Genomic DNA, 11,542 nt, shown 5'->3' with positions numbered 1-11,542 from the left:
CCACACCGCTCTGCCAACGCGCCTCCGTCCTGACCCAACCCCCCCTGCTCCTAGCCCTGCACCCCCCACACCGCTCTGCCAATGCACCTCTGTCCTCACCCACCCAGTGCACAGCAGACACATGCCATTAACCTCTGGGTGCCCAGCACTTCATCCATGGCAGCAATTCTCATAGCAACCAGGAGCCTTATTGATTATTATGAATCAGGCCTGACAGTAACACCCTGCTCCGTCTAGCTGCTCCGGTGGGGCGAGCGATCCGTGTGTGCAGCGACTGCTCTGCTTCGGGAGCCTGGTAGGCCCACGTGTGCATTTCCCATTGCCGTCTAGACCCACATCCTACGGGTGCCCTGGCTCCTTGGGGCCCAATAGCAGCACTGAGATGCTCGACCCAGGCACAAGCTCAGAGCTGGGCTCAGGCCGGGCTGGCCTGGAGATTTATATTAAAGAGACGGGGATTTTTCAATACTTCCTATTTTTTGCAGCCCAATTAATGACATTTTCATTCTATTCTGGAATAAAGCGACCCCTATAGTTTCATGGCCTGCCATGTCCAACAGCGGGGCTCGAACCAGCGACCTGTGCTGCGAAAAGCACAAACCTTTACTGCTTGGGCTACAGGACTCACTCCTTTAGCAGGGCATAGTGGGGGGGGGGAGGGGAAAGCATCTTGCATGGATCAGCCACTAGAGGGGGACAAAGAGCCACACGGAGTATGACCCTGCCAGGGGTGCAAAACAAAGCAAGGCCAAATCCCCGCCCCCGTCTGCACCCACTGGCTGTGCCCCCAGCAGAGTCCACGCCCAGCAGCCAGCGAGAGATGCTGCTGCTGTGCACACCTGACAACCAGCCCAGCTCAGCACTTACAGCCAGTGGCCTCCTTTCTGAAACTCCTTCCCCAGTGTCTGCTTCGGGGCCTGCTACAGCCAATCACAGGCACTGCTGTCCCAGTGCTAACCCCAGTGCAGACAGGCAAAGGCCCTAGGTCCAGTTGTTAACCCATGCCCACTGGGTGTGGCACTCTGTCCCCTTCTAGGCGTGGCAGGGCCAGAGACTGACCAACCCACTCCACCCTTGGTTCGTTGACCTGGCTCTTTTCACTCAGGCCACTGAGGGTCTTGCCTTTAGATCCTGAGGTCCCAGCGAACGGGTTTGCACAACTACCCAGAGACTGGCCACTTCTGGGGCAAATGGCCAGCGTAGACCAGGCCCAACTGCACCCAGGGCCGCATGGCCTGCGGTGACAGGCACGGCGTATCCTGCATTAGGCCAAGGGCCCCGACAATGCTCTCAGCGGGCGCCCCACTGCATCGCCGGAGGGTGTTATTGGCCTTGCCCGAATAGGGCTCAGCGCGCGCCAGGCCCCATCACTGCCACGCCGCCCACCTCTGCCAACTCCCAGCATCCGCAGTGGGTGCCCAGGTCACGACCGTCTTGCTGCTAATATTGTCACGATGGCTCCCTCCACTCTGCCATGGCTGCTGCCCCAGACCCAGCACAGCCACCGCGGTGCACAGCCGGGGCTGCAATGCCTCAGGCTGGGAGAGGTTACACAACTTACCGACGGCCATGCAGCAAGCCAGCGACAGCACGGGACAGAACACAGGCCGGCTGGCTCCCGCTGGCTTGCACTGCTCATTGGGACACACTTCCTTTCCCGAGCCAGGAGCCCCTGCCTCTGAGTTTCTTCCACCACTCTCCTCCCACGCACACGATGACTGAAAAGCAACAGATTTGCCTGGACAGGACTGCGACCTGGGGAGTCCTGTCCAGGAGCGGGTTGGTAGCCTTGGCCGAACCATGGAAAAGGTGCCAAATTCTGAACAAAACAGCAAAGGCTCCTCTACAGAGGAAAAATGAATCCGCATTAACTAAAGGTGTGAACGCAAAGTGGATTTGTTAACCGCATTCAACCCCTGTGGGCAGGCTCTCGTTCAGAATGAAGGTGGCCTTGATTTGGTTTAGTTTAATTCACTTTGAAATTACGTCCATTTTAATCCTGAATGAGAGCCTCCCCGCAGGGGTTGAATGTGGTTTAACTAATGCACTTGAAAAGTTAATTCGGATTAATTTTCCCGAAGGTCCCCGTGTAGACAAGCCCTAAGTGTCCTTCCCAACTGCAGAACTAAGGCTGGGAGGAAAGCAACACCAGCAATGTCAACCTTGTGCCCACTGCCAGTGAGAAAGGAGCTGCCCTGAGGCCCCCAGAGCTGCAGCCAGGAACCAAGGGCTTCCTGCCAGGATGAGGGACAGGTTCCAATGGCCCCCCGGGAAGTGCGGTTTTGCACCATGAAGTGACTATGGAAAAACAGCACCTGCTCTCCCAGAGCCACTCATGACCGCACCAGGCGTGTTCCCAGCCAGCCCCACCAAGCTGAGTGATGAGCAGAAGCCATTACTCCTCTGCCATCGGCCCAGCACTGGGAGAGGGCAGGGGACCTAGCCCGGCTCGTGCATAGCCAGAAGGACTGGAGTACACCCGTGCCACCCCCTGGCTGCCACTCCCGCGCTAAACACGGCAGGGCTGCCCAAGGTCCCCTAGGGGCAGCTGGACCTTCCTGACTAACGGCAGCACCGGAGAAGGAAAGAGCCCGGCGTGGTGCCCAGGGCCCCCCGGCTGCAGTTCAGGGGAAGCCTGCTTAGCTGAGCGCCTGCTCTCTGTAGTCAATCCGTGAGCCCTGCGAGCCTGTTTGAAAGCGAACGCTCAGGGCGGACTGGGTGCTGGCGCTGCCCAGAGCGGGAGGTCAGAGAGAGGCCTGCTGGTGCCGCAGTGATCCTCAGCCCCACTGGCTAGCCAGTCGATGCCAGGCAGGGAAGATGTGCCCAAAGGGCTGCAGATCTCAGGCCTTGGGTGCAGAGCTTGAGGGACGAGGCGCATGGCGGGTAATGAGTGAAAGCTCCTGCTCTGGACTCTTCTCATACAGGCCTCCTACCCCCGCTCCCTGGGTGCCAGGCAGGGTGGCAGCGCCCCCCTCTGGCTGGCTTTTCCCTCCCTGCATTGGGAGCACTGTCTCAGCCCTAATTCAGCCCTGCCTGGGGCAACAGGACCTGCAGCTTCTCTCCAGAACCCCGAGTGTCCGTCTGGGACTCCAGCGAGTGAAGCCGCTCTCCCGAACGCACCTCTGCCACACTCAGAGTCACGAGGGCCCTGCACTGGGGTCTGGAACCATCCTGCCTGGTTCCCTCTCCCTTCTCATCATCTGAGTGCATCGGAGACACTCCGTGCAGGCGTCAGTGACGACCCAAGGTCACGAGGGTCCCAGCACATCATCGTGCGCGGCCGACCAGACACCATCACAGGGCTGCAGGGGAAACCGGCTGCTTTTCCCCTTCCCCATGGCTCCTCGGCTATCGGGGGAGAAGGGCACAGTCAACAGCAACGTAATCATGCTTCCTGCCTACTCCCAGCCGTGCCTGTCCCGCTTGGCATTCTGTGCCAGAGCGACGGCTCCGCTTGGCAGCCGGCTGGGTTTGTGCTGGTTACCCGAGGATCTTGGAGAAACCCTTAGAAACCCACCCCAAAAGCCCTGCCATCTCCCCGCTGCAACGCTGCAGATCCAAGGGAACCACCCGGGAGTGATTTTTTAATTCCCCCTCCTCCCCCCCCATCCTCGGTATCTGGCACTGGTGCGACCGCGGCTGGAATGTGGCGCCCACAATTCAAGAGGGAGGTTGATAAATTGGAGTGGGTTCAGGGAAGAGCCATGGGAATGATTAAAGGATTAGAAAACCTGCCGTACAGTGACAGACTGAAGGAGCTCAGGTAGATGAGCAAAGAGAAGGTTTAGGAGTGACTTGAGCACGGTCTGTAAGCAGGGAATGGCTATCGGATAACAGAGGGTTCTTCAACCTAGTAGACACAGGTCTAACAAGATCCAATGGCTGGAAGTTGAAGATGGACAAATTCAGACAGGAAATAAGGTGCAAATGCTTAATTAGTAGGGGAATTAACCCCTGGAACAAGGTCCCGAGGGTTGTGGGGGATTCTCCATCCCAGGCACTTTTTAAAATCAAGGGGGGGGGAAGAATTCAAAATTCAAAGAGGAATGAATTCAGGGATGCCCTATGCTACGTGCTCTGCAGGAAGGCAGACCAGATGATCACAAGAATCCCTTCTGGCCATATAAGCTATAAATCTATTCCCGCTTCCACACACCCCCACCCCACCCGGTCTGAACATCCAAACCGAACAGCTCCCTCTCTAGGCCTCCGCTGCACAACGGGGTCGAACTGTATTTGCCATCCCTCCACTCGAGCCTGACACCCGGCGCTATCTGCTGGAAGAAGAACCCTTGCCATCCTTTCCAGCGTGGTCACAGCCCATCGGTGTAGACCGGCCCTGGAGATTGTACCAGAGATTCCACCCCCGCCCCCGCAACAGTTTGCAAGCAAGGTTATTGTAACCATGCGGGACGGCTCAGCCTCCCACCCCAGACAGGCTGCGAGCCCCAGCAAATAACAGGCGATAACCCCGCCGTCGGGAAGCTGCTATCACACCCCTGGCAATAGGACCAGCTAAAGGGCTTTCCTTCAGCAGCCTTCTGCCTGCCACCCCTGCCACCCTGCTGACACACAGCTTGGGGGGGCCTCTAATCCCAGGGACAACGTGCAGCATGAGCTGCTCTTGGGCATCTTCTAATGGCGGTTGCCTGGCACTGCTTAACCACCGCTCAAAAAAAACCCCAACCATTCGAACCCTGACCTCGGTAGGAAGTTAGAGGCAAATGGAGGGTAACCCCTGAGCCATGCACTCGATGAACCTGGCTCCAATTCCCTGACATGCCTGGTCCGGCCTCATATTCCCTGGTACCATCACGGCCCCTATTATTCGTACAGCACCATAAACAACACTATGCCGAAGAGACCATGCAAGAAAGGAGTGAGCTCACTCAGACACTACGCAGGCCAGCAGCTGAGGCCCAAGGAGCAGAGACCTCAGCCGTGGTGGGGGCAGCATAGCAAAGATTCACTGACGCGGGGTTTTTTTGGGGGGGAGGCGGAGGAGGCGGCTCTGCACATGGGAAGCGAATGGCTGCCCTCGTGATACGGGGCAGCATGCAGAGGCGGCGCGGAGCCGTGGGTGGGCAATGGAAGGAGAGGGTTGCAAACGCCATGCACAGAGCTCCGGGGCAGTTCTGTGGGCAGAAGATTTAACAGATCCAGCCCAAAGGGGGCAGGGGGAAAGAGAGGATGAGGCGGAACATCAAGAGTGAGGGGTCGAGGGGGGACAGGATGAGCAGAGATGGGGAAGGGCCTTGAAGGGGGGGATGAAAAGGGCCTAGGTACGCGCACATTCAGGGAGCAGGGAAGAGGTGACCAAAACAGGATGAAAAACATTAACATAAAAGCTAAATCTTCCTCCTCCCCCAGCCCCCAAGGGATGCCATTCTGGAACACAAAGCCCCTGCAGTCCCACCTTTGATGGAGTTGGGGGGTTGAGGATGGAGGCGGAGTTTACAGAGGACTTAGCAAACCACAGATTCCAAGCAACAGCCGAGGCACCCTCTGCAGAGCCAGGCAGTCAAGGCGGAACATGCTTCCCAGTTCTGTACCTTTGCATGATTGACATTAACGAGCCTTGCGCTGCCAGGGGGTGCCTACTGCAATGGCCCACGGGGCTTCTTGCCACCGCTATACCAGAGACAGACACCAACCCGGATGCCTGGATTCAGGGTCTGTGCTCACAGCTTACTGCCACGGGGGGCTTGAGAACAGAGTACAGAGAGACTAAGGACCACAAATGCCACCACACACAACTTCCTGCCTAGAGATTTGTGAATGCAGCGTCCAGACTGGCTAACGGCGGAAAGCGCAGCTGCATTTCCAACACATGCAACTTCCTGCCTAGGGAGGCTTGAAGAAAAGGGAACAGACAGACCATGGGGCATTTTAACCGTGTGCTCGCCTCGCTCTCACCCCCCCTACACACACCCCTCAGCTCACAACGGGTGAGGTCTGAGCGGAGAATACAGATGGGCAAAAGGCTGACAGTTCCCACCGTGCCCACCAGTGTCTTTTTGTGCCAGGGGCCGGGTGCTCTCACATATTAACGGTGCAGCTCGTAAGCCCTCGACTTTGCCCCAGAATAGGGATAGCGCTGACCATGCTGCTTCCCACACACACACTGCATCACCCAGGGCCCTCAGTCTCCCTAGGCAGCAGAGGGGAGCTTGGTCTCCATGGCTCATTCAGTCTTTGGCCTCTTTCTAAGGACCCCCTGTCCCCCCAGTCACTGTAGCGTTGGGCACCGCTGAGGGTGCCGGCAGAGTTTCTGTGGGGATGGCAGGTTTCAAAGTGAGGCTACTTCCCCTCTAGGCACCGACCTGGCCACAAAGAGGCCATCGGATGGCGACCGTTTCCAGTCACTCCGAACCCAAGCTAAGTAACCTAGAGGCGGAAGGTTCCATATCCACTCACCAGCCCCCCAGTCATCCTGTCTCGCCAGCCTCCTTCTTACGCTCGGGACACTGGCTCCCAGAGCTGGCGATGAGGAACCAGGGCTGGCCAGCACTAGCCATGCGTGGTTTAGACATGGGCTGCTGGAACCACTTGATTTCACAAGATCATCTTCGCACACAGGCAGGACCCCACTGTACTGAGACGTGTTTCTCAGGATGATAAACTTTGGGGATAGGCCCATAATTGTGTAATCATCTGCCCCGTTTTCTCCTGGGATTGGAGGCACCGGGGGAGGGAACCACTCATGGGTGCACATCGGCTCAACAATTATTCATCGTTGTCAAACAACCTCCTCATGGAGGAGGGGACTCTCCTGATTCTCTCCTATCTGACACGAGTTCAATAAAGATCCTTGTTACTTGTGGGAAAGATGCCCCCTCCTGTTTCTGGGGTGTGCCCAGGGGGCCAGGCAATGCTACCCCCAGACTGGGAGCTGAGAGCCGAAGACAGTTTCACCTGCAGGGCCAGGCCTGCGGAGAAGGCGCTCTCGCCCGCTCCCTATCACAGTGAAAATAATACAACCAGACTCCCCGAAGGGAAGAGGGGAAAAACAATCCTGGATTCATTAGCTGGTGAGACTGTAGCTCTATAGACTGAGCTGGGGAGTTGGTGAGAAAAAAACAACTTCAAAATTGATCTCAGCACTTTTTTCCCTTTAGTACGTGCCTCTAATTGACTCAGATTTCATCCTTGTCCCCTGTCCTTCTCATTGCTTAGCCAGTCACTCACTTTCCTGGGAGTACGCCCTTAGCCGCAGGATTCCTTTGGGTTCATCCTGGAGCACCTACGCAGAATCCTTTAATTAATCGTTAGTATCACTCACGTTGCACGGCTCGGGCCCGATCCCCAGCTGGTGCAGAGCAGCCCAGCTCCATTGACTTCAACGGTTCTCCTCTGATTGACACCAGTTGCGGATCAGACCACATGCATTCAAAGCACTTCATCAGCTGATGAATCTGACAAGGCAGGTTCACCCTGGCCCCTTTTTACAGCGGGGGACACCAAAGCACTGAGCAGCCAAGCAATTTGCCAAAGCCACATGGTGAATCAACGGCAGAGCTTGGAGGCGAAGGATTCCAGTCCATTACTCTGTCCCCTAGTTCACATTGGCTCCCACAGCTCAGGGATGCCCTTTTAAAGTCTCTCCTCCATACAGATAATCAGAGTGTACATGCAAAGGACTCCATCAATTACACACAGCCAAAACCCAGTAACAAACAGGACTGGTGTGCGCCTACTGCGATTTGTGTTGACAATAGCTATTACTTCTTTTAGGACAGGAAATTGGTGACCTTCCCCAGAATTTTGCTCCCCTTTCTCCTGGGGCCAGGACTGGGCTAGGAGGCTGGGAAGATGCTTTTGGTTCTTTCTAAAAAATTAGCCAGTGTCTGTGTTTGGGAAGAGCGGTACTGGATGCATGTGTGTGTCTGTTTACACAGTGTTGCTGGGGCCATGCAGAATTCCAGGGGAGAGGAGCATCCATCCGATTTGGGCAGCAGGGACACTCTGGAAAGAAGAAGATGTTACATTGTTCTTTCATCCCAGAGGATCCCAAAGCATGTCACAAGCTATATTTCATTTCACCCACCAGCTGTGGTGAGCAGGGAAATGTTTTAGCCATAGCTACTGGGCACACTCCTCCTCTTAGGAGGACTGCTAAGGGAATGTTAAGGTCACCCTGAACGACTATCTGCCCCAGCGCAGAAAGCTACATGGCACTTCACCAGGGGTCACACCTGAGCTTGCATGGAATCAAGATGTTTTGAACCCAATTACTGGGCTATTGGGCCATCCGCTTTTCGGATAGCCCTCAAACTGGCAGCCCCAGGCCCGTGCACTGCCTCACCAAAAACCCTTGAGGCTTTGCGCATCGGGTGGCCAGGGGCATCATGCACGAAAGTATTTTCAGATGGGGAGTGGAGCGCATTCAGCCCTGCTCTGGGCCCCTCCAGTGTCTCTTGCTGCCTTGGAGACAGAGGATGGCCCCACGAGGGCTAGAACTGAAGAGAGACCACAATTGGGGAGAAACACTGGTCTCCTTGGTAGAATAATGCCATGAAAGGAGAAGGTGGAAGGCCAGAGAAATTTCCCTGGGTTAAACCCCCTCCCCCACCCCATTCAAGGGCTAAAGTCTTCCCCGAGGACAATGAAGGCATGGGATGCCCAGAGAATGGCTTGCAGGTGGATTACAGCAGCAGCCCAAAGCGGTGAGTGAAGGACACCTCAGTACATAGGCCGGTGGAGGGCTGCCTTGACGTGGCCTTTGGCTGGCGTCAGATCATACCCTTTTGATCCCATGGGCAGAAAACCATTACCCCTAAAGATCTAGACATCCCAATCTCCATGTCTACAGAGCAGCCTTTTGCTAGCTACAGAAAGTCTAGCTATGCAGTGGCTATGTACAATTTAAGAAATGTTTCTTTCTTTAGTAGGGTGGGGGGACTTAAGCTCATTGTTACACAATCATAAATAGTGGATTTATTTGTTCAGTTATAATCTTACATCGAAAAAAGGCTACTTAAAGAAAAGTCCACCATACGTTCTTGATTTGTTAACAGATACACAACAGCTGCAACCAGCAATTTGACTATGCCCCAGAAAGCACCCAAATAACCTTCGGAAACAGAAAAGCCACAAAGAATTCAAAGCAAGTCAAAGATTAAAACACACCAGCAGCGGAGATCCCAAAGTGACCCTGTCCTCGAGAGCATCATTCCCTCCTCAGCAGAGAGTCTCGCAAGCAGTCAGAGGTAATTTGTTTGAAACCACAGCAGAACAAACAGCACCCCCCCAATTGCACAAACACACACATAAGTACCCTGGTCTCTGGTGACAATGGAACAATCATGGCAAGTGCTGAAGCAAAAGTTACTCACTTGTCATGGGCCGACACACACACACAGACACACACACACACAAGAAAAAGGAGATGCTAGGCTCAGAGCAAACTCTTGCTCCAAAAAATTCATTCTGATCATGCAGAAGGTTGCTGTGAATATACACACAAGGCACACTCAGAATGCAAAATGCAACCCTAGGAGTCAGTGATCCATTGCATGCTGCTTGAAGGATGCTCAGTGCGATGGGATTGCAACCTCTGAGCTCCTTAAACCTGGCCTGTGCCTTTCCAATGAGACGAGTAGGGGGAGGGAGGAGAGTAAGAAATATCATGCGGGTGACTTACCTTCCACAGTTGCAGTGGCAAACTCGATCTTCTCCTCTTAAATGCGGTAAGATGTAATTGTGAAACCGGTCCAACAGCGCATTCATGTCCATCAAGCAAGCTATTGCCTGTAAGAGCCCATAACCAAGGCATCTGGTCAACTCTAGATGATGGAATAAAACATTGACTCTAGTTTGGTTGCTAAAGAGTGGAGCAGTCATCAAAAAATTAAATGCTGCTTTTTTCATTTTTTTTTAAATGGGACGGACACTCGCAAACACACACACACACACACACAAAATAAACTATACACAAACTAATGTGATGGGAGGAAGGAAATAAAGTGATAAGCAAAATCTCTTACCATAACGATAGAGGCCCCCAGGATCATGAAAATCATGGTGTTTGCATTCATGGACATCAACTGGAAATTGACAAATGTTTTGTCTATTCCCCCCCCCCCCCCCCCCCCCCCCTCAAAAAAAGAAAAAAAAAAAAAAGACAGCTGCCCGGTTATTCCCAGAGGTCAGGTTTGGTCACATACGCCCCCTTCTCGCTCCAAGCTGCAATCCTGGGGCGTGTGGGGGGGCGCCTGATCCCCAACACCCCCCCTCCTGTCCCCCTTGCGCCGGGAATGCCTCGCTCTCCCTCTCGCTGTCTTTTTCTAGGACAAATGTGACAGGTAAAAAAAAAATTCCCTTCTCCCCCCCCTCCCCCCGTCAGTGGAGGGAGGTGCGCTCCGCTTCCCCAGCCCTGCACCCCCCACCCCCAAACCCAGCCCCGCATGCAGCAACTGGAAACGGATCCAACCTCCACAAAATAAACAGGGGAGGGGGGGAGCCACAGAAGGGGCCAAATCAATCAATATTTGGAAGGCTCGGGTTTAAAAAAAAAATAATACAAACTACCCCCCACCCATTTCCTCCCCCATCCCCCTGCAAAAAAACCCACCAACCAATTGGTGCAAAGCTCTGGCCGTGGCCGCAGAGAGAGGAGAAATCAGACCGAGGGACAAGCCTGTGCCGGGGGGAGCGTCGGGCTGGAGCTTTTCTCCCCCTGGTCAATTGCTACAAGGACCAGATCCCCCCCGGGCCAGACGCCCCCCCTTCCCCATCAGCTGCCGCTGCCCGCCCGAGCCCCTTGCTCCGGCAAAAGCAAACGTGACCGGGGAGTCTCCGCTCGCTGCGCTGCCCCCGCCCGCCCCGCTTCTCTTTGGGGTGACTGCAGCTGGGATTGGTATGCGCACCATGCAGCCGGGAGCGCTGAATACCTGCAACTCGCTACGTGCACAAAGCCCTCCCCGGCTGCAGGCATCGTCCCCCTCCCCGCAGGGGAGAAAGGATCCGGGCGGGCTCCCCCGGGCCTGCTCCCTCCCGCCCCCGCGCTTCTGAGCGTTGTGGCAGGGAGGGAGGGAGGCGGGGGGGGGGTTCTCTCTGCGCCCCCCCGCCCTATTCACACGCACACGCGCCATCCCAGCCCATCAAAGGCATTTACCTACTTGAGGAGGCGGCTGCGATCCAGCGCATGGCTCGGGGAGGGAGGGCGCACTACATAGCTGCCTGCTCTTTATCCCCCCCACCACACACACACACTCACTCATCTCCCCCCTACATACACACACAATCACCCCCCTCATACACACACAATCCCCTCCCCATACACAGACACACAATCCCCCCTCCATACACACACAATCATCTCCCCCCATACACACACACACACACTGCACGATTTTGGATCACCGCGCAAGGAAGGGGGTTTGGCCCCGATTTTTAATCGCGTTCGCTCCCCCCCTGCGCGTCTCCCTCGGTGCCCAGCGCTGGCCAGGGAGGGACTCGGTCACTGGAGCGAAGGACACCCCCGAAAGGCTGATTTAGTGGGGGGAGGCTCAGCTATAAGTGAGCCGAGCCCCGTCCGCAA

The 11,542-nt window shown here is 55.4% G+C and overlaps 1 protein-coding gene across 2 annotated transcripts in view; it reads right to left on the bottom strand.

Moving 5' to 3' along the window:
* The window catches only part of TMEM240 (transmembrane protein 240), a 36,079-nt gene extending 26,004 nt beyond the window's left edge, over nucleotides 1-10,075 (bottom strand). The window contains exons 1-2 of one of the 2 annotated variants that reach the window (XM_034753570.1): nucleotides 9,987-10,075; nucleotides 9,644-9,750 (exon numbers count right to left, since the gene is read on the bottom strand). In XM_034753570.1, the coding sequence (XP_034609461.1) occupies nucleotides 9,644-9,750; nucleotides 9,987-10,043 (164 nt within the window). In that variant the 5' untranslated portion in view covers nucleotides 10,044-10,075. Of the gene's footprint in view, nucleotides 1-9,643; nucleotides 9,786-9,986 lie in introns of both variants that reach the window. The other variant, XM_034753571.1, reaches the window with a different exon arrangement.
* Nucleotides 10,076-11,542: the final 1,467 nt, after the last annotated feature.

The sequence above is a fragment of the Trachemys scripta genome, chromosome 19 (assembly GCF_013100865.1).
Source record: "Trachemys scripta elegans isolate TJP31775 chromosome 19, CAS_Tse_1.0, whole genome shotgun sequence".
Classification (NCBI taxonomy): Eukaryota; Metazoa; Chordata; order Testudines; family Emydidae; genus Trachemys; species Trachemys scripta.
Note: the sequence above shows the minus strand (reverse complement) of the source record. Positions and strands in the feature narration are given on the sequence as shown.